A 27,837-nucleotide genomic window follows, 5' to 3' on the forward strand; every position below is an offset into this window, starting at 1 on the left:
ACGTGGGTGCGTCTTTTTCCAACATTTGTTATTGCTTCGCTGAATGAACAATTTTTAAGCATATACACTTTTGTAAATGGAAAAAAAGGGGGGGTTGGAGGAGGGGCTAGCTGAAGATGGAATTAAAATCGGGGGTGGTACCATGAGGTTTGTAATTATTTTCAAACATTAGTAGTAAGGGAGCTGATGAGTATTATCCTTGTGGACATATACATTTGGATGATGCTTTGGAAGAATATGTGGGGGAAGAAGCGGGAGGCACTTTATATAAGCTAAAAGTTTGTTGTGCGATTTTTACTTTAAGTGTGGGTTTTATGGCCCCTCTCCCCTGGACAAGTTCATGTGATAGAAGTGTTCTACGTGGTGGACGCATTCATCTGTGCTGTTGACAATACAGCCTTTTAACATATGTCCACCCTATATGTTTCATTTGTCAGCGTTTCCTCCCCCCCACCCCCATCGGGCTTGCTTCTTTTTATTTGATCATTTCATGGTTACGCGTCTCCACGGAGGAACCTTTCAGTTTGGCTCTTTTGAGAGAAGCCTCCGCGTAGACCATATTTCCGTTATCGTAAGGATGACTTTGGGTGCATACAGAAAAAGAACATTTTCATACTGTCCTCATATATATGCCATCAATTTCGACTTGTACGGTATGCGGGGAGGGGGCACTACAAAAAAGCGTAGTTGTGTCAATCTTTTAATTTCAAAAAAGGTTTAAAAAATAATTTGCCCTTTTATAGTGATAATTAACAGAATAGCCTCTTTCATTTTGGTAAACAAGGCATCACAATGGTGAAAAAAAAAAAAAAAAAAAAAAAAAAAAAAAAAAATTATATATATATGCCCATTTTAGTGCATATAAAATTTGAAAAAATAGTACGTGAAAAACTCTAATTGGAAGTTGCATTTACCAGAAAAAAAAAAAGCAATTATTCAAAAAAATAAAAAAATAAAATAAAACAAAATTGCAAAATTGGGAAGAACTATTTTTATGATTTGTTTTTCCCTTTTCTACGTCCAAAAAAAAATTTGAGGCAGTTTCTCCCGCGAGGTAATTAAGGGATTCAACGATTGAGCGATGTTTCTCCGAAATTTATCACCTAAATAAAACACTGCTTAGATATTGGCGCATAATTATACATATACGTGTGAGGAACGTGAAGGACGAAGAGAGGCACTTATCTATCCCATTGGTCATTTGTTGTAGATTTGAGAAAATCCATTTTGTATTGTTTGGAAGAGTAAGGGGAACGTGTTGGGCGGTCCTCCTCCCCCCTTTTATCATCGTCACAGCATAGGATAGCGTAACGTAACAGAGAAGGAGCCACCTCTTTTTATTTTCCTGGGAGCGCGACAAGTAATACGAATGAACAATGCATATAGAAATAGGACAACGTGTATCGGGAGGCACTGCATACCCGTTGCTCAGTCCAGTTTTTTCTCCGTTCCGGGGCTATTATGAGCCCCAAATTATTTCGCACTGTGATGTAACTGCGATGTATTGGTTAGGGTGTCTTCACCTTGATGCTTCACCTTGATGCTTCACCTTGATGCTTCACCTTGATGCTTCACCTTGATGCTTCACCTTGATGCTTCACCTTGATGCTTCACCTTGATGCTTCACCTTGATGCTTCACCTTGATGCTTCACCTTGATGCTTCACCTTGATGCTTCACCTTGATGCTCCATTTTGTTTGGTTCCCCTGCAGTGGACGGTTTCAATGAAAACTACCTGAACGATGAAGACGACTTCATGGGGGACGAGTTCGGACAAGGAGTGGACAGCGACGATGGAGACAACTACGAGAATGACATAGATATCATAACGGAAAACCAAATTAAGAAGGAAAAATCGGATTACGAACATTCGGATGCGAATGAAGATAACATCAGGATAACAAGCCCGTACTTAACAAAGTATGAAAAGGCCAGAATTATAGGGACCAGAGCTCTACAGATAAGTTTAAATGCTCCCCTGACGATACCGATAGAAACCCAAGGGGGAGATGTGTCTAATGGGAAAAATGAATATGATAATTACCTTAATAATGATCCGTTGGTAATTGCGGAAAGGGAGTTACATAACAAGTCGATTCCGTTCATTTTGAGGAGGTACTTACCCAATGGTAGTTACGAGGATTGGAAATTGGACGAGCTCATAATTGACTAGACGCGTTGGTTTATCCCAAGAGACATATCTCCCATTAAGTTAATAGATATTCCGAACTCATGTTAACTTCGCCAACCCAATTATTTTTTGGACCTCATTAGCATTTTTGTGCATTGCTTTGTTTCATTTTATTATTATTTTTTTTTTTAATGTCCCATTGTGCTTTGGGATGGAGGAGCGGTTCTACAAGATCCAACTCCTTCACTTGTTTGTACAGCACAACATTTTAATTAGTCATAACACGTGCACAATATTTCTATATTTCTTTCTGTTGAAGGAATGCGGAAAGTGTTTCTTTTTCTTTTTCTTTTTCTTTTTCTTTTTTTTTTTTTTTTTTGCAGGAGTAATTACAGCTTCGGCTTCGTTTTCATTTTATCTTCTTTCTAAATTTTACAATGATTTGAATTTTTTTTTTATTTTTTTCCCTTCAAGTCACGGTTTCATGTGGTGTAAACCGACAGGGTGGGGACACCCATTTCGGTGCATACAAAAATGCCTACACCAGTAGGACAAAAGAAGAGAAAACTTAAATTCTGATATTAATGACAACAGGGTTGTTTAATATCTGTAGAAAATCTTCATAATTGCGCTTCTATTACAAAGTAATAGACGTATATATAATATAGGTTTGTGGGGTTGTACAGGTGCGCAACATCGCACGCGCACATGGATTGGAAAGACATCCAATTTGAACAAAAAAGTAAAAAAGAAACATAGGAAGAAACAGTAGAATCGTGATGTGATGTCCTTCGGGAAGGACAAAGACTTATTCACAAAGCTGGATATAAAAAAAAAAAAAAAAAAAAAAAAGAACGTCATACCACATACGTAGCCGCTTTACACATACACAATTTAAAACAATGGTGGTTTGTAAAATGATATATGCACTTTGTCATTGCGACGAGTGGGGCACACAGCTATGCGTGTGTTCTTAAAAACTAAAAAGCGGGTTTCAAAATACAAAAAAAAAAAAAAAAAAAAAAAAAATAGTGATCAGAAGCGAGGTGGAAGAGGAAGACGAATTCAATGATTAGGACGATGAAGGCGATGCGGCAAAGAATTCAAACAATCGAATTACTTAAAAGGGGTGAGTTTCTTGACACGGTTCCTCCACGGACTCACTGCTGTCACTGACGTTCATGTACTTCTCGTAGTAAGTCAAGCTATTGATCTTCCAATACTGAAAAGAATTGTACTAAATGGAGGGGGGGAAATGGGCAAATGAAACAATGAGACAATGAAACAATGAGACAATGAAACAATGAGACAATGAAACAATGGGAAAATGAAACAATGAGAAAATGAAACAATGGGAAAATGAAACAATGAGAAAATGAAACAATGGGAAAATGAAACAATGAGAAAATGAAACAATGAGAAAATGAAACAATATATTTTGGACAGCGCGGGCGGATGTACGGTTTTCGCGAAACCCCACTGTTTAACTTTAGTAAGAACTCCCCTTGCGCAAAGCCCCAAAATTGAATGGTCAAAAAGGAACGGCACAAAATTCTACCCATCCGAAAATGCACACATTTATGCAACAATTTGAAGTGGAAAAAAAAAAAAAAAAAAAAAAATAATAAAAATAAAAAGGAAAGAAAAGAAAAGAAACTTTTCGGATTTATTTGAAAAGACAAAAGTTCAAATTTAATTCAGTTCTCGAATTGCACATCATGTCATTATGGCAAATTTGGATAGTAAAAATGGAGTACACTTTTTGGACGGGGAAAAAAGCTACATGAAAATCACTTGAACAATGTGCGCAAGGCGTGTGGGTAATAGTGGATGAAAAACATACACGTGAAGATGTTGGGGTCGCTTGTGAACATGCGCATTAGATATGAGCACATGTTAGATGGAATGAAGTCTGCACAGCACAGAAAAAAAAAATCATATAATCACATCCAAGGCGCCTTAGTAATGAAGATATGGACATGTATCAAAATTTCGTTAAGCTAAATATTTTATAATTTTTCATTTTTACTTGGTCGTCATCTTCTCTTTTTATATCATTTTTGATGCAAGGAAACATGTGCTCGGTTATTTCGCTCATGGTTTCGTAGCTGCGGGGGGGGGTGGCAAAAAGGTGAAGTAGTTAAGTGCAAGATGTTTTACGCAAAGGGGAAGTGGGGGGTCATTCGGGAGTTACGCCGCTTTGGATCATCCCGCTTTGGGTCATCCTGCTTTGCGACTCAAGTGCACATTACGTTTTGGCATAGGTAGAGTTGACGTGGTGCACGATGCCTCGATTGTCTATGATGAACACTTTCGCCTCCGGGACACCCACAGATATGTACGCTCGATGGTCCTGCGCAGGGGGGAGGGGGGAAGGGGAGAGAAATAACAGAGTAGAGTTAACATAGAGAAGGGTTGTCAAACTCATGAACTCTGGCTAACGACGCTAAATAAGCAAAGTGTGATAATTGCAAGTGAAGCATGGAAATACATATGAACATATGCATGTCCGAGACGACCCATCCTTTGCGGGGTTCCATTCTTACACTCTCGGTGTTCCCAAAGGCAGCGTAAAAGGGATTGTGATTCAGGGGGAAAAGATTTCGTATATCTCTCAACGCAGCGATTTTAAAAATGTAAGGTTTCTTATCAATAACTTCTCTTTTGAAGGAAGGGAAAAGTCTATCTGGGCTTAAAATTAATGGTCCATCGGGGAGTTTATTATTGTCATTTCTTTTGAATCTGAATAGGTACTCCCTTGTGGAATCCGCCTGACCAATAGCCCTAGCAGTAAGGTACAAAATGTGGTACCCATTATTATTAATTTTATTAAATAATTGAGAAACCCCAACATGAGACCAGTCCTTGCCAACGATAGGCATTATATGTCCAAGAACATTGGATCTAGTAATAGTTCCATCGACATCTGAAATAACAATTTTTGCATTTTTCTTCCATAGATATATGGTGCCATTAATACTTTTGGTTCCTTGCAAGGAGGAGGTAACTAAAAAGGTGATGGTGTTTGCTCCTTCCTTTAAATTTAATGATTGTAGTTGCTCTGAGGTCGGTCTCAATGATTTTCGATATCTTATTTTTATTTTTTCATCCCCATGTTTGGTGCTTCTCCTGCTGATTTCACTTGCATTATGTAAGGAATGTTGTATGCTTCTCTTTGCATTGTGTTCTTTCAGGACTTCCATTTCTCCCTCCTCATTATTATTTGCATTACTATTATTGTTATTGTTACTACTTGTAGTGGTGGTTGGAGCTGCGATGGGTGTTGGCTTGGTGGTACTTTTTCTTCCTTCCTTCTTCTTATCTTCAATTTGATTGGCTCCTTTGGGATCCTTCCCCGTAGTTTTTGTATTTATGGTGTTGTCATATTCTGCACTGGATACTCCGAACCAGTTTCTCCATCCCTTGTCCTTTATTTCGACTAAAGTTAGAGAAGAGTTCAGTAACTTTTCAACAGCCAAAATGGACAGAGGTTGGTTGAACACGACCCAGGAGGCTAGAAGTGGTAGGGCAACCCTTGAGGGATAGTAGGGATCCTTTTTATCAAATCGAAAGACAAGAGATGGATGGTACCACAAGTTGGAGTTCTTGTCTATCTGTTCATATGTAACTATATTGGCTTCAAAAATATTTTTGTTATGAATTTCAATGCTATAATCATTTTGTTCATTATCTGCATTTTGGTTGAGTAGTAAATGCCCACACAAGCTGCATTCAATTCTGTTCTGTATGTCGTCGTCAAAGGTGCTTTCTGGTTCATCTTTCGAATAGCTTATTTGGTTTTCATCGTCATTCGAATTCATCTCTGCGTCGGCGTTTTCATCGGAGGAGTGGTGCTCATGGTGTGCCTTGAACTTGCCTCTTGCTTTTGTTCGCTCCTTCGAATGGTCTTCCGCCTTAACCCATTTTTCCGCGTTTTCCTTGGTTTCTCTGCCTGCCTCCATCTCAACACCCGTCCGTGACGCACACCCTTCCACCTTTTCCCTAGCACGTTCCCTCGCTTTATGCTTCAACCTTTCTATCATCCTTTGCTTCTCCCTTTCGAGTTCCTCCTCACCAACTCCCTCTCCCAGAGAGTGCTCTTCTCCCCTGGGTTCCATCTTTTCCTTATACTCCTGTTTCGTTTCCGCGTTATTTGATTCCTCCCCTAATTTTTTTATCACCATTTTTGTGGAATCCTTATTCGCGTCACTCCCTCGTTGACTTCCTCGTTGGCTTCCTCGTTGGCTTCCTCGTTGGCTTCCTCTTTGGCTTTCCTTTTGGCTTCCCCTTTGGCTTTCCCTTTCGCTGTTCCTCTTGGCATCCGCGACGATCCCCCTGATGGGGTGTCCCTCGCTTGGCCTCCTCTTCTGGACATGCTCAGAGTTGCCCCAGTTTTCCCCCTTATCATTGTTAGCACTGCTAGTATTGTTGCCGCCGGGCTGGTGGAGGGGGATTGGTTCCTTGACTGCCGTTTTAACGGAGTGCCTACCCTTGGAATATTTCTTTGGAGAATGTGCGTATTCATCATCGTCATTGTTGTTACTTAGTTTTGTGGGGGCCTCTTTCTTCACAAGGTCTATGTGACTATCCCTATATTTTTTTATATGTTTCGTTTTGCTACCACGAGGGGAGGTTTTTATTTCTCTCTCTTTGTTGAGGCACTTTCTAACATTCGACTCGCTCAAATTTCTTCTGCGTACACAAGTAAGTTGTTCCCTGGATGAGGAATGATCATGGACTGATTCGCTTTTATTGTAGAATTTTTTTCGCTTTTCATTTTTTTCATTTTTATTGTTGGACGATATGGCTGTACAGTTATCTGAGGCGTAATCCTGATTTTTCAAATGGGGTAATCTTCCCCATGACCAGGACCATTCTGAATTGGCATTTGGATCATCATCGTCTTTTTTTCCTTTATTGGCATGGTGAGTGTAGTCTTCATCTAGTACGTTTCGGTGTACGTGGGGACTTTTGTTTTTTTTTTTCTTCTTTAGATTATCTCTTTGGACGGAAACACGGTGTTGACTATTGTGCTTGTTGTGATCGTGACGATCGTGATGATCCCGGCGATCGTGATGATCGCGCGAGATGAAATCTCCCCCCTTGGCCTGACTATTGCTCTGTTTTCTCCCCTTCCCTTGTTCCATTTTGTAGTTCCTATCTACCGACTTGCGCCTATCGGTGGCAATGTTCAGAAGAAAGGATTTATCCGAATCATCATCGCTTTTGAAATTGTTCAGGGAATCATTAATACTGCAGCTATCGATGTGTTGACTTAAATATAATTCATTATACTCATGGCGAGGGGATGAGAGAGGGGAGGTTTCTAATTCTTCTTCGACATCATCATATGTTTTCTCAACAAAATAAGCTTCTCCTGCGCTACCTAACTTCATATGTAGATTTGTGCTCTTTCCATTGACTAAAATACTCACTATTTTTTCCTTTGATCTTAACAATTTTGTCTTTCCAAATCTCACATGGAAAGGGGTAGACTTGTACGTGACGCTTATTTTTTTTTCTCCTTTCAATTTCGTCTCAATTTCGGATTCCACGCAGATGATGTCGATGCACCCACTGAGGGTGGCTTGGTTAAAGTCCAGCGCGTTGGACACGCTGCTCACTATTTTTCCCCACCTGCGAAGGGGTTGCAAATGGAGGGGTATGGACAGAGGGGTTAATTTGTGCTCTACACACATGGGGGGAATGCATCACCCCAAATGATCGTATGTATATTTCTTAACATTTTTTATCTATATTCGTCATAATTTTTTTTTTTTTTTTTTTTTTTTTTTTTTTTTTTTTAATGAGAATGGGACAAGGGAGGCTTTTTCCTGGGTGTGCCATTTTACGGTACACCCAAAGCCCACTCTGCATTCACTTGACCATTTACACGGTCGTTATTTTCTTACATGGTTTTTCTCTAGCGCGGGTTACACATAACAGGCGACGAGGGCAGAGTGGTGAGGGAGTAAATTTAGAGGATTACGCGTGGGCGAAGCTCAACTGGAGATAACCACATAGGTAAATTGGCATATATAAAAGTATACATATATATCCCCCTTGAGACCTATAGGGGTGCGTACATATATATATATATATACAGTTGCGTTAGTACATGTGTGTGGCCCGTGAGTTGACTTGTGGCTTCTGCCTTGTGCTATAATTTCTTCGGTCTCCCTGGGAGCGGTTCAGGTGGCTTCCATTGTTCGGCAGGGGTGTTTGCCGGTAGGGTTGTTTGCCGGTAGGGGTGCTTGCAGGTAGGGGTGTTTGCCGGTGGGGGGAGTGGTACGGGTGGATGTAAGCGTGGATGGAATGGGACTGGCGAATGGGACAAGGGAAAAGCAAAAGGAACAGGCTAAACTAGCCGTGATGAGGGAAAAACGGAAAGTACACACGCTATAGCAGAAGGAAAATTAATATGTGACTAGAAAAAAAAAAAAAGTTACAAGAAAAATGGGAACAAAAATGGAAAAAACGTTACGACGTTAGGAAGTTACGAAATTACGAAGGTAAATATATACTTATCTTAAAAGAGCAAAAAGAGATTTAATCAAACGCGTGTGAAATTGAAGAAAAAAAAAAAAAAATATATATATATATATAATATAATAAATAATGTGTAAAAGATTGCACAATAATGCAATACAAAAAAGATTGGGGTGAGGAGTAAGAGCAATTATACTACAGGTGAGAGAAGAACGCTTGGTAAATTATTAGTTCATATTTGCCTAGAAAATTTACAAATGGGAAAATAAAAGACTATACACTTTTGCGCGTTCGTGAAGCTAGGGATCGACGAGCTCACCCAGGGAGCGTAAAAAAAAAAAAAAAAAAGAAAAAAAAAAAAAAAAAAGAGGGACGCAAAGAGAAGCGCGCGAGGAAGCGCAAAGCGGGGTGAAGGGGCACAGAAGGTTTGCAAAAATGGTACGAGCAGGTATGACAGGCGCACAAAGTGATAGGAAAATGGGCGCAAAGATGAAAAAAAAAAAAAAAAAAAAAAAAAAAAAAAAAAAATTAAAAGTCTACAAAAAATGATGGGGCACTGTTAAGAAGTGGGCATGAGAAGGGGACATCGAATTTACTGGTTTCTTCATCATGTAGTGTGTGCGTGTAAAAAGGGAAAAAAATAAATTGCCCACATGAGCAAATGTGCGTGATGGTTTTAAAATGTAGCCTACGCGTGCATAAAATTTTCACACGTATATATGTGTTAAGGTTTAGCGCTTTGGCTTTCCCCCTGTTTGTGCCTTTGTGCGGATGCCATTTTTCTCCCCCACTTAAAGGGTATTAAAGTTGTGGCATAACTGAATGGCTGTACTGCTATGGGGTCACACAGTTGCAGTTTTCTACACTCTCCAAATTGTTTTTCCTCTTGGGGGTTCCCTGTTCCGCCCCGTCAGTTCCCAGTGGGATTCATCCACTCCAAAGGGAGCCCACTTAGATGCGCATCCCCCATGGGGCCACGCCCCCAGGCCATAGTCTTAAGAAAGTAAGAGACGCAGGATGCAAAGTAGGAGGTGCAGTGAAAGAAGTGGAAAAATCAAAACGCAGATGGAACAGTATGGATTCCAGGGTGTCAACAAAATGACCATCAAAATGGTAACCAAAATGGCGTGCTTCCCCTTCCCACCGCCCCCATGTTTCCATTCCAAATTTAAATTATAAATCGCTGCCACGTTTGGGAAATAACGAGAAAAAAAAAAAAAAAAAAGGAAAAAAAGAAAAAATATATTACCACGTATACACAGTTCTAAACAATTAACACTTTTTACGTTCATCCATTTGCACAACAACACATTGTTCACACTTTGGAAAATCCCTTTAACATCCAATTCTTATTAACTCTTCCGTTTGCGGGTTGGCTTATTACCTCCCAGATATAGCCAGAAGGATTATTTTTCCTCCTTCTCTTCTTTCCGCATAATATGGAGAAGATACCCATATAAGTCGTTTTTTTTTCTCCGATCACAACATAAGCTTTATAACGGCAGTATGACATACGCCTTGGTCGTATAGTCCCTATCACAACGTTAATAAAAACATTATGTGTTATTAACTGCATGTAGAAGAAGGAAGACTCTTCATCTTATTCTTCTTTCTTTTTATTATTGGATAACGTTGTAACAATAAAACAGTAATTTTTCAATAGTTGTTTTGTACTATGAGAAAATTTTGTAAATTTTTTTTTTTTTTTTTTTTTTTTTTTTTTCACCCCTCTTTCTTTGATATATTACCATTTTGTATTTTAAATTTTGCCATTTTCTGATGACTACAAGAGGAGTTTAAGTTTACGGCTTGTCCAAAGTGAAGGCCCTCAAGAATGTAATAAAAAAGGTGGATGGCACACACACCAGCGAATCGATATATTTACCTAGATGGATATACACGCTTTATTCTATAATTCTTGAAAGCAGGGGAACAATTTAAGAATATACTCCTGCGGCAGGTCGTACTATGAGGAAGAGACCCGCATGTGGGTGCATCCAAAAGGAATCTACAAGGGAGAAGCAAAGGAAGTGAAAAATTTACAAAACGTGACATAAGGGAGAGAATAACTTAACGCCTCTTCGAACGAAGCAAAGGTTCCTTCCTACACCGAGGGAGGTTTATAACGACACATACATGTTTGTGCGGATACATATTGACATGCATATTATATGTATGTAGAGGAAAGAATGTGAAGGGAAAGGAAACCATTGGTAGTTAACTCGTCTTCTGTCAAAGTGGGGAGTGCAACACTGCAGGGCATTATTCATGCTCATAAAGGTACTTGCAGGGATAAAAGGGCAACTTCTCCTGACGAAGCGAAGGGAAAATGTGCGGTTGCAAGGACGATCTGAAGTGCCTTATGCACTTTGAGTACAACCTAATTGAGTCCTACGATACGGTAAAAAAGATTAGGGAGGATCATGAGTACACGCTCGTACACACGAAAAGGAGCGATGAAGAAAGACGCAAAAAGAAGATATACCTGTTGGGGTTAAATTATGATGAATGCATTTTCCTGCGTGGGAACTTCCGTTTTCGGCTTTTAAAGGGGATAGGGAAATTCAATGGACAGGTAATGAAGCCATCAGAGAGATATACAAATGTGCGCATACCCGACTTTTACCCCCTCTTCAAATTTGTGGCTCTGAATGGAAGTAACGTTAAATATGATGACAACCGATTTGTCTTTTCTGCAAGGAGTTGTTATTTGGGTTGTTGCGATTGTTTTGATTGTTGTGAGCGGGAAGAAGTGAAGGTAATCGATACGGAAATAACGCAAAGGAGAAAAGATATAACTGATTCGAAGGACAATAAGGAACCTGATGGGGAGTCCACTACGTGTGCCCCGAAATGCGGAAAAAATTTGTGCCTGAACGAATGTAGTAATAAGATATTGCAAAATTATTTATATGGATTGAATATTTTAAAAAGAGACAATGGTAAGAGGAAAGAATTCTACGAATATGTGGTGAACGCGGATAAACATGATGTTAGCACTCTAGCGAGTGTGCACATGATGGATACCATAAGCAGAAAAGATTTTTGGGAAAAGTATCCTATCGTTATTGCTTTTGAAAAAAAGAAAGATTTTCTTTACAATTTAGCTAATAGAAATTGTGGGAAGAAGGTGAACTTGTCAAACTGCGAGAAAAATAATAACCCGTATATTGACACATACCAGGTATCCTACGTTCTGAGGGAGTTTATGAGATACATACAGATCGGGAAGAAGTACCACATGCGGGACATCCTGGCGAGGGCAGGTGGTGATGGTAAGAGCCATTATCGTATAGGAAATGAAGGAAACGACAAGCAGGACGACTTCCGCGATGACAAAAGGGGAGACCACCTGAGCATCTCCCATGAAGGAGAGGATAAGGTAGTGGAAGAGGAAGTGTGCGAACTGCAAGAGGAGCTCGAGAGGAATCCAAACGCCAATGAATATGAACAAGAAATAAGGGAATTACCTGAATTTGTCAGATCAACCAAATATGAGTGTTGGGAATTATACAAAAGGAACAGAATAAATAGCAGAATTCATCAGTTCGATTATCCATACTATAAAAGAGAGAGAGACACAAGCAATATATTTAGCATCATGGTCATGGGAGACAAGGGAAAGGGGAAAAGTCTCTTGACAATGAACTTGGTAAATAATTTATTAAATTTTTTTGAAGAAGTATATCTTGTAGATATTGATGTGGGACAGCCGATCATAGGAATAAGTGGTTTCCTGTCCATATATAAAATAAAGTGCCCATTAAATAATTATAATTTTTTTCAGAAAAAATCCAAGTGTATTAAAAAAATATTTTTTGGAGGATGCTCTATTGAAGAAAATATCCCTTATTATATTGAATGCCTGGAATATTTGTATTTTTACTTATTCTACATATACTTTGAGAAAAAAAAGAAAAGGAGAAGAGTATCCCATCGAATGAATGAATATTGCTATCCTGTAGTGATTAACACATTCGGATGGGTTAGAAATATTGGGTTGCTCCTTCTAAACTTAAATATCCATCTAAGTTATTGTAACTTTATCGTCCAAATTGATTCACTAAAATGTGATGAAAAGGTAAAGAGCAAATTGAACAGAGAAGAATTGGTGTCTTACCTGTTTAATGATTTTCTGCTGATCAAACTAGGTAGACGAAACGACATGTATACCATCTTAAATTTGAACAATGAAAATGTATCCGTAATCTCGGAGCCACATTCCCTCTTTAACGTTATCAGTGAGTATAGTAATTTGAAAGAAAACAATTTTTTATTTCACAAATTTGACATGTCTTTCGAAAGGGAGAAAATTATTAATAATAAGACCTACCACGACAGGTCGGATACTAATTTTAAAGAGAGAGAGTGCGAAGCGCACATGAGGGATATTAACAAAGTGAATGTGAATACCTGTCCACAGGGGAGTTGTGACTTCAAGGGGAATGGCCATCCCAGGTACAGTAACAAAGAAGTGCCAGATATTGAGAAACAGAAAAGGATAGAAAATCAAAGTGGTATTAAAAATTACGACATATCATTCGGAAGTGAGGAAAAATACGACTACTTAAAGAAAAAAATGAAATTTTTTTTTGGCTGGAATTGTGTAAGGGTAATAAATTTTGTAAGCTATGAAAAAATCCTATCACATGACAATATGCATGGCTTATTGAAGAAATCGGAAGACTGTTCCATCCAAGCGAGAAGATTAAGGTGGTTTCGAATTTTTTCTTACTTTTTTTACAAGTTTAATAAGATAATTTTTTATTCCTACAGCCCATCGTTTGGCGACGCCCTGAGGGATCGCTATGGCCATTCGCGTTGCAACTCTCATCGCACATCAAGTGCGGGAGAAATGAAGGAGCAAGCAACGTTACACCAGGAAGGAGACCCCCGCGGAGACAATGGAACTGCTATGGATAAGGGTTTCCTAACTGGAAAGGAGCTATCTACAAATGATAATCCCTTGGAAGGAGTATGTCACGACAAAATTAAGTACACCGTTAGTGAATGTGAAGTAGGACAAACCAATTTGACGACGAAGGAATGTTCGACCCAGATTTATAAACCCCCTCAAAGCAATGGACCACTATTCAACTGTGCCATTTTTAATTTAAAGAATATTAAGTTGAGCAGCTTAGTTTTTAATAGGTACTACTTTAACTTATTTCCCCATGGGTACTTCAACGCCAGCAGATTCTTCTTTAATAATGTCATATGTCTTTGTAAGGATGTGAATGTGGCTAGCAGTGCATCCCGAAGTAAACGCAAATGGGGGGGAAATCATGGGGAGTTAATGGGGAGTTACGAAATGGGGGAGAGGCGTGAAGACGATGTTGAAGGAAACAGGGTGGATTATTACATCGATCGGTTATATATAAACGCAAATTTTAAAAATGCAAATTCTTTCATTAAGGAGGAGTATTTTAGGGAGAATAATGTCCAGTTAGTTCCCCTGCGCGAGAATTTCACTTGTCTGTTAACAGCATATGTAAAATTAATTGATAATTTCAGACTCATAATTTATCTACCCTTCTGGTTTCGGGAGTTCGATTTACTTTCCAGTGTTGATACGTTTGTTGTCGGCACGCAGCTTGCCCCCAGGTACATGGACGACATGATTAATGAGTATTTATTTTATTATGATGTAATTACTGAGAAGGGGGATGAGATGATGGATGGGAACCAAATGGGGAATCCCACCGAGGTAGGCCCGGCTTGTTGAGCTCCTCTATGGTTTGCAGTCTAGTTTGATAGGACACCCCTCAGCATGATTCTTCCCTCGTCCATTTTCGTGTGCATAATTTAGCAAACATGCAAATTTGCAAATTTCCACCTTTGGAAGGAGAACAGGGGAGGGGAAAAAAAAAAAAAAAAAGGAGTTGCGCAGAGGTACAAATGAATGTAACTGTCCCAGTGTTGGTAAGCCGATGGTGACAAACACATTGTGCTTTAACAAAAATTAACCGTTGTATGGGTCTCAGTCATTTTACCGTTTTGCATAAGCAAAAAGGTTTTGGCAAAAATTTTTTACCCATCTTTGTGATGTTCTGTCGTGCGTATATTTTTTTTTTTCGTACATTTTTGGGGGAAAAAATTAAAGGCTGTTGCAGAATGGTAAATTTCTCCGCCTTCAATGTGTGTATACCTTCGGGAGAGGCCTTTTTTTTTTTTTTTTTTTTTTTTTTTTGCCGGACAGAGTTGCACACAATACAGTGAGCATGACATTTGTTTCGTACGCAGTTTATGAAGCAAAATTGCCACTTGTCAAATGGACTCACGATTGTATAAAAAAAAAAAATTCTGGCTCGGAGGAAAATGTATTTATCCCCCTGTACCAAGAACACTTGCTCATAATCCGGGACGATATACTTTTGCGTCAAAAGAGTAGAGATATAGCGGTGGTTATTTGATAAGTCGAAATTGATCTGCGCATGGAAGGGTGAAATAATCGCCTTTAAAAAAAGTAGGCGGCCTTGGATAGGATGCCACTGGACGAACAGAGCACATTTCAACGGAGACGGGAAATGAACATAGTGGAAAATTGACGAAGTGAAGATAATTACCCCGTTTTAGAGGGTCAAGGTGGGGGAAAGAATAAAATGTTGAAAGAGGTTACAAGGGAACGAAAAAATTTACTGCTATTTTGATGGTGTGAATTGCTACTATGTGTAGCTGCACAGATTATGATTGAGGCCCCCTAAATAATTTAGCCTACAAAATTAGGTGCGCTCTGTGCCCCCCAAGGTACGTACATTAATATGCACCTGCAAAGTGGCACCTTTGGAGACAGTTCATGCCTGTTTAATTGCGCCACTCTTCCGATTGGAGGTTAAATGTTTTTTTTTTTTTTTTTTTTTTTTTTTTTAATACCGTGTGGTCGTTTAGCAGAGGAAGGCGTACGAGAAGGGGTGACTACAGTATCGAGGCGAGTCGATGATATTCCCCAAAGGTAGGGGAATCCCAATTTTGTATTTGCCTTTGTGAAAAGATATCCATCAAGGAGTGCACTTACATGTATATCTTGGCAGAGAAAGTGCAACGATTGAGGTAGCGAGTGCTTGTTTTATGAACCTGTGAACCCTGTTGCGGTTGTTCTCAGCTGAGAGAAAAGGGGGAAACAGAACAAGCGATAGCCGACGGCACAGCTGAAGGGGAAAGAAAGGGACCACGACAGACAGAGAAGTACCAAATAAAGAATAGTTACACGTAGTTATACGCAGTCACACGTAGTTATACGCAGTTCCACGTAGTGACACAAAAATGGCCACTGCTAATTTGTACTGCTGCAAACTGCAATCGCAAGAACTGGCACTGACCAACTATGGATTCATCAACGCGAGTTTGTACAACAGCTTGAAGAGGAGCTCCAAGAGCAGCGAGTTGTACGCAGAAGTAGCGAACACAGTTTTGATACTAAAGGGGGATGGGAATATCGGGAAAGACGAAATAGCGTTGAACACTTGCCAAAGAGAATTTTCAAGGATCCAACTCAAGGAATGTGTACAGTTGAATGTCCTGGATAGAGAAAGCAAAAGAGATCTAATCCATTTCATCCCTATTGATAGCATCGATGTGGAGGTTACTCTATTTGTGAAACCTGATCGGTTGATCGAAATGGATGACAATGTTTTGGATGAAGTTTTTAAAAAGTACTTTATTAACCATGTGCTGACGAAAGGGCAAATATTAGCCCTAAAATGTAATGACATTTTGATGAAGTGCGTTATAAAAGATTTGAAGGCAGCACAGTTTGAGGAAATGAAGAGGCTAAACAAAGGAAGTTTTGGAAACGGTAACGATGCTGTACGCAGCGCAAGCTCCTTCTTCAAGTTAGGGAATAGCACCCCGATGAGTAGTAGCAGTATGTATAGAGAATCAGGAACACAGGAGAGGGGTATTCTATTCGAAAAGACAGAATGTATATTCACTAGCATGAGTGATGGAAAGTTATTTATTGAATCTAGGAAGGTGTTAAAAAAGAATATCATAAAGAGCAATTTCAATTTTGAGGAGCTAGGGATAGGAGCACTTGATGAAGAATTTAAAACCATATTTAGACGAACCTTTGCTAGTAGAATTTACCCGAACTATATAATTAAGCAGTTAGGAATTAAGCATGTTAAAGGACTCATTTTGTATGGGCCTCCGGGTACAGGGAAAACATTAATAGCTAGGCAGATTGGTAAGACTCTGAATGCGAGGGAACCCAAAATTATTAATGGTCCAGAAATATTAAATAAATATGTTGGACAGTCTGAGGAGAACATTAGGAACTTATTTAAAGAGGCAGAGATGGAATATAAGCAGAGCGGAGAAAATTCACAACTACATATTATCATTTTAGATGAGATTGATGCTATTTGTCGACAGAGAGGTAGTTCTGCTTCAAGTGGGACTGGTGTGAACGACAGCATTGTTAATCAGTTGCTATCGAAAATTGATGGTGTAAATAGCTTGAATAATATACTGCTGATCGGGATGACCAACCGAATTGACTTAATAGATGATGCTCTGTTGAGACCAGGGAGATTCGAATTGCACATAGAAATTTCTCTACCCAATAAGGAGGGAAGGATACAAATTTTGAACATTCACACCAAGAGCATGAGGAAGAGCAATAAGCTAAGTGCAGATGTGAACATCGTGGAGTTGGCTGAAAAGACGCCAAACTTTTCTGGTGCAGAAATTGAAGGCCTAGTGAGAAATACTGTATCCTATGCTTTTGAGAGGCATATCAATTTTAACGACTTAACGAAACCTATCAACGCGGATGATATAATGATAACAAAGGATGATTTTAATAAGGCATTGAAAGAGACCAAGCCAGCGTTTGGGGCGGAAGAAGATGTCATTGATGGGTTACTCTCTAATGGGATTATCAATTATGGGGAGGAGTATGAAAATATAGAGAATACATGTAAGTTGGTAATTAAACAAATTGTCGAAAATTCGAATACAAATTTGTTAAGTGTACTCCTTTATGGAGAAAACGGGACAGGTAAAACTACCATTGCAGCGTACCTTGCTAAGAGCGCTAATTTTCATTTCACAAAATTTATCACGCCAGAAAATTTAATTGGATACTCTGAAATTAGCAGGATAAATTACATAAATAAAATTTTCGAAGATGCCTATAAAACTCCCCTTTCACTAGTCATTTTAGATAACATAGAGAGGCTTATCGATTACACACGCATTGGGCCTCGATTTAGCAACCCAGTCCTTCAAGCAATAATGGTTTTAATAAAAAAGAAGCCCAAAAAGGAAAACCAGAAAATCTTAATCATATGTACCACGTCAGAGTATCAATTTATGAAGGATGTTGGGTTGATTAAAAACTTTTTTGTAAATATAGAAGTGCCCTTGTTAAATAGTTCCACCTCCATTAGGAACGTTTTGCGCAACCGGAACGACAGTTGTCACGATTTCCCTGAACGGGAGATAGAGCAAGTACTCTCAGCAAGTGTGATCAAAAATATTGCCATTAAGAACTTACTGATGGTCATTGACATGGCGTCTGAGGCGTCTATCGATGGGAACATCACAAGCGAAGTTTTCTTGAAAACGTTTAACGACTGCGGGATTGGTTTCGACGAGGAGGCGTACTATTGAGCGCAGCGTGTGCATGCAGACCGACACATGCCTAACTGCCAATTCCGTGTTTTACCTTTTCTTTCCCAGTCTGAACTATAAATTATGTGGAGTTTTTTTTTTTCCCTTGAATTTGTCTGCTCTGCTTCTCCATTAGGGCAATTTCTCTCTACCAATTTTATTCGTGCATATGAGGGATTCACCTTCACATCGCGCCTATTTGTTAGTCTTTTTTTTTTTTTTTTTTTTTTTTTTTTTTTTTTTTCATAAAAACTGGATACATTTTAATTAACAAAAAGGGGTCAGTATAACGCAGGTGAACTGTTATCGCGCCCCAATATGAAGTACGGGATTATAAACTTTGTGGGTTTTTCTCCATTACGCCCGTGTAGTTTTTGATGAGGCAGCTAAATGTTGTTGTCGCTACAGGTACGTTGTACGTGCAGACAGAGCGGTGTGCACATAGGGAGGGAAAGATGTTGTGGTGAACAAATTGACGGAAACTGGAAATGCTAGTAAGGTTTCCATCGGTTAAAGAAATGAACGCCTTCCGAGGTTACCGCACATGATAATTACATAAAAAAGTACTTGTCGCGTGGGGGTAACAAAAAAAAAAAAAAAAATGAATATATGCCTGGAACAATTACACACATTTTTTTTTTTTTTTTTTTTGTTACCCCAATTGGAATATGACAAATTAAGTAAGACCCATTACATATCACTGATATGCCAACTTTTTCATGTCAATTGAAGATATATTTGTACTCATGGATCTCTTAAAGCCTATTAGGCATCCCGGTGAACGTACCCATGCGGCCACGCTTCATCCCATTTCTCCCTTCCCCAAGTGAGTAAATGTGAACTGGAGGAACATTCTGAAAAAAAAAAAAAAAAAAAAAAAAAAAAAAAAAAGTTCCCTGCCTGTCAAACGTGGGGATTTATTAATTGTAATAAGTTGGCGATTCTGCAATTTAAGGGGGGAGTGCGAAGTTAGGATTTTTGGGAACATAGGGGCATCTGCAATTTCCCTTTAATTTGTGAAAACAGAAAAAATTACTGGCAGAACAGTTGGCACGCTTGTGCCTTCCCCGCTGTTCCAGAAATAAGGACTCACACTTGCCACTACCGGGTGTACGCTTATCCCACACGTGCAGAGGGGGAAAAAAAAAAAAAAAAAAAAAAAAAAAAAAGGACCCAGGGGCAAGTAGCAAGGAAGATGCGTACATTTTGTGTAAAAACGCATTTTGTGGAAACGCCTTCTGTGCGCATATTTTTATATACGTACTTGCGCCTCCATTCGGGGAAAAATATTCCTTTTATGTGAGAACCTTGCCTTATTTCTGCATGTCAAAAATTATGGCGCAAAATGGTGGTGAAAAATGAAACTCCTGGAACGGGAGAGCATACGCACGAATACGTTTGATTAAGCATACATAAAGTATATGCGCACTTTAGCGTATATAGGATGGATACAGCCATATGGGTAGGCGTGTGCGCGCAAAGGGAATACGGGGCGAAAATGCGGTTGAGAAGGATACGCAAATGGGATATATGTACGTATATTTTTATATGGCTGCGGTGTGCCCCGCGCAACGCTCCTCCTGAAGGTGCGGCTGCAAAAATATGAAAACGGATACATTAGGCCCCCCAGGGAAGGGCTGATTTACACGCAAGAATGAGCAAGCCGGAACGTTCCATGGGAATAGAAGCAAGTGCATACTGGTATGCACCTGTGGGTATGTACCACCAGTATATGTACGATCGTTTTCCTACGCGAAGGTAGAAGTACACTCACATTCCTGCGTACTTGCACGCACAATTTTAATATATATATTTATATATGGCCGCGATTATTTGTACCCATTTTTTTTTTTTTTTTTTTTTTTCACATTTTTCTTATTTGCCTCTGTGTATGGACCCCCTTTCATTTTTCACGCCATTTTTGGAAAGCATACTATTTTTCCTTTTTCATTTTTTCATTTTTTCTTTTTTCTTTTTTTTTTTTTTTTTTTAAAGCACATTTTGTCGAAATATAAAATAGGAAATTTAAGTAACACAGAAGAGCGCATATTAAAGTTAACCAGAATAAGAACGCGTATGTGTTGACAAAATTGAGCTTTCATGAGGCCAACCTTTTTTATGTAATTAGTTTTTCGCCTCGAGAATTCCCACTCCGTGCAGAGAGGGAAATGTTTATGCATATGTAAACACCTGAAATGTAAGCATGACCGTTTGTTCGTCAGTTTTTAGTCTCTCATTTACAAGGAAATATTTATAAATGTGAAATTTCAGGATATACACGCACATAATAATTTATGGCTAAAGGGTTGCACGATTATATATAAGCGCAGATTTCCCCTAAGCGCGCACGCACCCATTGTGAAAGTATATGGGGAGAGTGTACGAACGTATCATCTGTGCAAGGATGCATTGCAGAAGCGCGCACTGGGGATATCAGCCCTGAGTAATCCTGCATTGGAGAAAGCCTCATAAATGTTTGTTTGCATTATGCGTGTACGGACGCATTCCTTCCTCGCTGCGTAGCCGATGTATAAATGCTTTATACAGAAAGCGCGCGAATAAAGTAATATACATTATTATATGTACCCCCCTCCCCCTGTGTTCATGTACACATGGTGGCCTAACCACCATATGTGAAGTGCAAATGACAAACTCAAACAATTGAAGAAAATCCCGGGCTTCCTTGCTTGTATGTGCCTTCCTTTGTTCCTTATAAAGTATCGCCCGCTGGTGTAATCGTATGAAGCGCTTATCACCGCGAGATTTGTCGTGTGGTCATGAGTAAGCAACTTTTCACTTATTTGTGAAAGTACGTTCTCCCTATTTTGACATTTCACCATTTGACCATTTGACCATTTGACCATTTCGGCATTTTGTGGCGTATCCCCTGCACGTTTTCACCAAATCATAGTTTGCTCCAATCACACAACAACGCGAGAGAACTCCTTTTAAAGCATCTCCACAGAAGCGTGGCCTTGTAATTACACCATCGTTTGCACGTATATATTAGTACGTGTAACCAATGTGCCCCCCCTTGTGTTCGTTTCTACTATAAGGGCATTGTTTTAGCGAGGGAAGAAGTGTAAGAAGGCACTACCCAAGAGCGTATAACAGGGAGAAGGACCATAAAGCAACTTCAAGGTTGAACGCACCCTTAGATCCTCTGTTATAAGAAGATTGTCTGCATATTAATTGCACCGTTTACCCCCCTATTGTTAACGTGTTATTTCGACTTTATAAAAAAAGTGAAGAAGGAAAAAGGTGAGGTGTAATCCCGAAGGAAGGTACACAGTATTGTAAGGAACTGATACTGAACGTGGACACGCGTAGAAGTAGAGCTTAACATAATAAAGGAAAGCACATCTAGTAAATCACCACAAGGGTGACATAAGTGAAGGAGAAGCAGAACAAAGCTGATCCACACCTTTGACAAAAAAAATAAGAACCCAAAAAAAAAAAAAAAAAAATAATAAATAAATAAATTATAAAAATGGAAAATGAATCTTTCAACCCGCTGTCGCTCTTAGACAAAAATCAACCGTTTGATGCGGAGAAATTGAAACTTTTGGACAATGTAGTTGAGGCTCTGTTAGACACAAAGGACAAGAACAGAAGAGACTTTGCGCAGAATTTGTTGAATCAGTTTAAGATGTTGGATAATTCATGGAGATCTGTATCCATCATTTTAGAACACAGCGAAAATGTGAACACGAAATTTTATGGCCTTCAAATATTGGAAGAGTGTATAAACAACAAGTGGAATATATTGCCTGCAGAGGAGAGGGAGGGAATGAAAAATTTTATAGCGTGCTACACGATAACTTTATCGACAGAAGGAACAACGGTAGGGGTGGATAGACATTTGCTAAACAAGTTGGACGAGACACTTATCCAGATTGTAAAGAAGGAGTGGCCCGATTCGTGGTCGAGTTTTATTCCAGACATTGTAAATTCTGCCAAGCTAAATCAGAATGTATGTGAAAATAATATGAAGTTGTTAAACATGTTAAGTGAAGAGGTATTCGAATTTGGAAATGAAACGTTAGTAAAAAAAAAGAAAGAAAAATTAAGAAACGAATATGCTAGCCAATTCCAGGAAGTGTACAACTTATGTTTGTACATTTTGGAGGCTAACGTATACAACAAGAGGAGTACAAACACATCGTTAATTAAGCAAACCTTAAATTGTTTGTCAAACTTTTTTAAATGGATTCCATTAACATATATTTTTGATAAATACAAATTTAATGATACCAACATACAGATTATTGATCTTCTGTTTGACCACTTTTGGGATGACATTTCCTATAAAATCGAGTGTGTAAAATGCATACAAGAAATAGTGATGCTAAAAATTGATGAAAAGAATATTATTTATTTTGATAACGTGTTTATCAACCTATGGTCAAAGTTGGTCTCGAAGATTAAGTTGTTACCAAATGCTAATGAGATGAAGAATATTCCTCCAGAATTAAAAATATTCTGGGAGCAATACTTCTTGCAACTGAGTATATGCATTACGAGTTTTTTACGAAATTACAGAGAGAAGATTGTCGAAAAGAACAACAACACGAATGATGTGAATATCGTTTTTAAGTTTTTAAACATGCTAGCAAATAGTAATATGGAGGAAGTTTTCCTCATTATCATCGATTATTATAACATCTTCACGGAGCAACTCATTAGGGAGTTGATTACAAGATTGGAGCAGGAGCATAACTTGAAAGGTAAAGGCGGATCGAATGTACCAGGTGCAGTTGGTTCGTCCAATGACTTGAAGAATTCACTGGGCACATCTTCCATGAACATGTCCATGAATTTGGAGGCGTCGTCCCTAGGGAATAGGAAGGCCTACAGCTTCGCTACCATGAATTATCAGTCTAACCTCATGGGAAATAATGCAGTCAATGGAGGAGGAAGCAGCATCATCAACATTAATGAATATTCGTCCATTTTAGATAAAATTGATTTGACCCCTGGGGATATAAAGAAAATGTGTCCTAGGATTAAGTTATACGAATTTATTCTGAACGATATAAGGAAGACAGTGATTGAGAAGATGGCGAAACCACAGGAAATTTACATTTCGTATGATAACGAGACGGGGGAAGTGGTTAGAGATTTTGAGCCAGACACGACAGAAATTGCTTTGTACAATACGATGAAGACGACCCTGGTGTACCTAACTTACTTGGGATCTGAAAAAACCATGGAATTGATTGTGGAATTGCTAAATAAAGAATCCGAGAAGTCGCTAAAGAATACTAACAAAAATGAAGTATGGAACAGCACGAAGACGAACCGAATCAGTTACGCAGTGGGTTCCATCTCCATGTGTATGACACTAAAGAAAGAACAAGATTTCTTAATGTACATATTAAGGATATACTTACACATGATAGAGGTTAAGAATGGGGAAGAGAACCGAGCCATTTTGGCCTCTTGTGTTATGTACATAGTGAGTCAGTACCACCGATTTTTGAAGCTCCACTGGAGATTTCTAAAAACGGTGATGAAAAAATTGTTCGAGTTTGCAGAGAATGAAAAGGTACAGGACATGGCAGCTGAAACCATTTTGAAAATTTGCAAACAATGCAAAAATGTTATAGCGAAGAATAATCATACTAATGATAATAATGAATCCTTTTTTAATACGTTCATTAAATTTCACAATAATATAATGCATAAGTTGCCAGAGAAATTGAACTTGTTACTTTACGAAGCTATTGCGCATGTCATTTCGTGTTTTCCATATGAAGAGAAGCAGGAAAGTATAAAAATTTTGATGAGTAAATTAATGAATCTGTGGAATTCTTTAATTTATGCGAATAACGGAATTAAGGATATGAATGATCCGAATGCTTTAAACAGTAACGGGGCTAATGGAAATGCCATTAATGATATGAAGAATTTGGAGCATTTGTGTACATATGAGAATTCGAAACTGATTATTACCTTTGTGAGGGTGAACTGCAGATTGGCCTACGCCTTGTCCTACTTTTACTATGAGCAGCTAAATTTAGTTTTCTTAGACTTTCTAAAAATTTATCAACTGTATAGCAAGTTTATAAATATGGAAGTGGAGACAAATGGAACGAAGCGCATAAAGCATGCTCAGTTTAGAAATTTATTTTTAATGAAGAGAGAGTTTTTACACCTGATAGAAACGACCATTGAGAGGAGTTGCTATAACATACAGGAATTAGAAGCGGAGTTGTTAAAAAGGGAACAGAAGAAAATGAAAAATGAAATTGACGAATCGATGGATGTACATCTGCCAACAGTGGAAGAAGCCAAACAAATTAATTTTCAAATGACCAGTAATATACTAAACGTTTTGCTAGAAACCATTTTAGTAGATTACCGAGATAGTAATCCTCATATAAAGGATGCTGAAGTGTTTTCTCTTCTCTCTACAGTTTTTAAAAAGATTGAAAATGTCACTTGTCCAATTTTGCCTACCGTGTTAAACTACGTGTTATTACCAACCATTGATATGATAAAGAACGATTTTTCATCTTATCCGGAACATCGAGAAAAATTTTACAACTTTTTAGATGCGTGTGTTAGGCATTGTTTCGATTATTTGTTCACCCTAGATTCGGAAATATTCAATACATTTATTCAATCCCTGTTGTGGGCAATTAAGCATGAGCATCCCTCAGTTGCGGACCACGGGTTGAGGATAACTCACCAATTTTTACATAACATTATTATAAAGAAGAAGGAATATTTGGAAGAATTTTGTAAAGCTTTTTACTATATAATTTTGAATGAAGTTTTTAAAACTTTAACCGATTCCTTTCACAAGTCAGGGTTCCATTACCAGACAATTATCCTTATGAATTTGTTACGCCTTCTGGAATTCGAGGTGGTGAACCTACCGGATGCAGAGATTACCAAGGCGCACATAGTGAAGCACGTGCAGACATTTTTGACGCAGTCATTTGAGAACCTGAACCAGAAGCAGATTGAAACATTTTCCGTGGACTTGTTTAACTTTTGCGTGGAATCACCCTCGGCCTTTAGGTCCTTCGTCCGGGATTTGTTGATATCGTTGAAGGTGAGTATCGCTTGCGTTGTATTTGTTGATACTTTGCACCGTTCTGTGTGGAGGTACACCGCTGTACCATGCATGCGTGTGTAATACAACTATCACCATTAGGATGACCACCACATTTCTCCCGCCTCTACCCATCTTAGGAATTTTCAACGAACCAAGATGAGCTATACGAGGCTGATCGACAGGAAGCACTGCAGAGAGCCAAAATGGCAGAAGATAACAAACTTATAAAGGTAAATAGAAATGAGTTTTTTTCCTGTACATGGTTGAGGGTGTGCATTTTCTGTTGGAGAATAATTGTTGAAAATTTAAATAAAAAAACGGTATACACGTATTTGGTTTTTTTTTTTTTATTATTTTATTATTATTATTATTATTTTTTTTTTTCTTTGCGTGTTTCCCAGTTGAGAGGATTAATGAAGGAAGACGTGCCAAGCTTTTCAGCCATCGACGTGGATGACGAGTGTATAAATGTGGAATAGGAAAAAAAAAAAAAAAAAAAAAATGTATAGAGGACTGCCCATCTTGTCGCTCAGTTTCGCATCGTATTAGTGTAGACCCAATTTGATGTATTTTATCGTTGTAGTATCCTCCAGCTTAGTACATGTCAGAATATCGTAGCATATTATAGCACAAATTAGCAGGTCTGTCGCCCTCAAATGTGAACCCCCCTTGTAATGACTGCTTTATCATCCCTTTTTCTACCTTTAATAAACACATTGTTTCCATTTTTTTGAATAAATTTTTTTTTTTTTTTTTTTTTTAACAAAAACACGTTTCCCTTTTTCAGTGGTTCTGAATGTGCAAACGTATAGAAACACCTATGTGTATGTGTAGACATATGTGTATATACAATTGTACCTTTGCAAATGCTCATACGGGAATGTACCCACGCCAACTCTGTGCTGTGTGCATAACAAATCATAAGTAACGGCGAGCGTTTATCATATTTATACCATTTCATATTGTTTTTTATTGAACCTCCCCAGGGTAGGACGATCCTCATAGTTGTGCCCTATGGGTGCCTCGCAGGGGGGGGGGGTACCCATATATACAGATATATATGAGTGTATATCTACATCTGCCTATATACACCGATATATACGTACATATATATATGTGCATATATGTACATATTTATTTATGCATTTACACCTCCCCCACGAACATGTAAGCCTGTACCATATGACACATTTGCACATGTGTCGTAAGGCATTTGTGCACATCCATCTGCTTCACTTTTCTCCACTCCTATGTTGTATCCACACATTAGTTATGCTCATTACACCTTCCTTTTATAATGATATGTATCATTTTAAAATTTAAAAAAATTCACCCAGACAAATACTTATAATTTGAATGGTCAATTGTTTTATACTTTTTAAATATGAACATATAACAGTGGAAAGCTTTCGTTGAAGATTAATTTATTTTTGAACTTTGGAAGGCACTATCCAGTTGTGGTTCCCTGTGGAGAAAGCTTATTCGCTTGTTGTATGGGATGCCAAGGCGGTGATTATATATGTAGACCGTTATGGAGGGTAAAAATTTCGGGGGGGGTGAGAATAAAATTACCTCACCCTTTTGGCAATGTACATAATATAATTTGTGACGAAATGGCATTATAGTGCGCCACCACATATGGAAAACGCGGTTATACTCATTTAAGCTAATATGTACATTATCGTACGTAGCCTATCATATAGTAAAAATAAAGGACCATGTCGAAGTGGAATGAAGTTTAAAATGTAAAAGATTTTCCTGTTCACTCTTCCAGTTTGCACATAGGTCAACCCCTTTTTTTGTTGCTACTCGGGGATGAACTTTTTCCCTTTCATGGGAAATACAATTTGGCATAAAGTGGTGAGTGGGTGTTTAAAATGTTCATGCGGGTCAGGTATACAGACATTCCATATACATACGTAAAGCGTTAAGGGACACGCGTTCATGCACATGGCATTTTCTGTTTTCCACTAGTATTCCATTCATTGGCATGGTGATGAAAATTTTTGTCCTTCTCCATTTTTCCCCCGCGAGAAGGTATTTTTGCCTTTGTTTCATGCATTCCGCTGTTTATTCTTCAAATTGTTGCGCTTTTATTACGCGCACTTATTACTATTTTTTTTTTTTTTTATGGGCACTCCGCTAAGCTATTCGTTGTACATAAATGTAACGTATTTCTTTTTTTTATTGTTATTTATTCATCGTTATATGTATTTTTGTTCGCACTTTCGTTATCCGTTCTTTTTCCTTTTTCCCCCCATTTTTGTTCCTCTCGTCGAACGGCCATTTTTTCTGTTGGGTTTCTTCATGTTTGCGTCACCTTCCCAAGGCCGCAAAAATGTATGTGCTTGCACGCGAATAAACGTGTACAATAAACATTTCTGCATATTTTTGCATATTTATGCATACTTATGCATATTTTTGCATATGCATAATTATCTTAATTTATGCATATTTATATGCGATGGCCTGTGGCAAGCATACCCTCGCACCAAGAATCGTATATTCGCTTTTCCGCAAATGCTCACGACGCCTC

At 38.5% G+C, this 27,837-nt stretch overlaps 5 protein-coding genes across 5 annotated transcripts; 4 read left to right on the forward strand and 1 right to left on the reverse strand.

Moving 5' to 3' along the window:
- Positions 1-1,359: 1,359 nt before the first annotated feature.
- Positions 1,360-2,173, forward strand: PKNH_0839800 (DNA-directed RNA polymerases I, II, and III subunit RPABC2, putative; the record flags this gene model as incomplete). The annotated part of the gene is made up of 2 exons (XM_039114027.1): position 1,360; positions 1,713-2,173. Coding segments are annotated over 2 exons (462 nt in total).
- A 1,078-nt stretch (positions 2,174-3,251) lies between these two features.
- On the reverse strand, positions 3,252-8,045 carry PKNH_0839900 (HAD superfamily protein, putative; the record flags this gene model as incomplete). The annotated part of the gene is made up of 5 exons (XM_002258980.2): positions 3,252-3,368; positions 4,161-4,239; positions 4,384-4,484; positions 4,678-7,768; positions 8,044-8,045. Coding segments are annotated over 5 exons (3,390 nt in total).
- Positions 8,046-10,949: 2,904 nt separating this feature from the next.
- PKNH_0840000 (CLP1 P-loop domain-containing protein, putative) lies at positions 10,950-14,345 on the forward strand (the record flags this gene model as incomplete). The annotated part of the gene is made up of 1 exon (XM_002258981.1): positions 10,950-14,345. One exon carries the CDS (start codon positions 10,950-10,952, stop codon positions 14,343-14,345), a length of 3,396 nt encoding a protein of 1,131 aa, XP_002259017.1.
- A 1,538-nt stretch (positions 14,346-15,883) lies between these two features.
- Positions 15,884-18,235, forward strand: PKNH_0840100 (N-ethylmaleimide-sensitive fusion protein, putative; the record flags this gene model as incomplete). Its single annotated transcript, XM_002258982.1, has 1 exon — positions 15,884-18,235. One exon carries the CDS (start codon positions 15,884-15,886, stop codon positions 18,233-18,235), a length of 2,352 nt encoding a protein of 783 aa, XP_002259018.1.
- A 3,490-nt stretch (positions 18,236-21,725) lies between these two features.
- On the forward strand, positions 21,726-25,780 carry PKNH_0840200 (exportin-1, putative; the record flags this gene model as incomplete). The annotated part of the gene is made up of 3 exons (XM_002258983.1): positions 21,726-25,298; positions 25,439-25,531; positions 25,703-25,780. 3 exons carry the CDS (start codon positions 21,726-21,728, stop codon positions 25,778-25,780), a joined length of 3,744 nt encoding a protein of 1,247 aa, XP_002259019.1.
- Positions 25,781-27,837: the final 2,057 nt, after the last annotated feature.

The sequence above is a fragment of the Plasmodium knowlesi genome (genome assembly GCF_000006355.2).
Source record: "Plasmodium knowlesi strain H genome assembly, chromosome: 8".
Classification (NCBI taxonomy): Eukaryota; Apicomplexa; class Aconoidasida; order Haemosporida; family Plasmodiidae; genus Plasmodium; species Plasmodium knowlesi.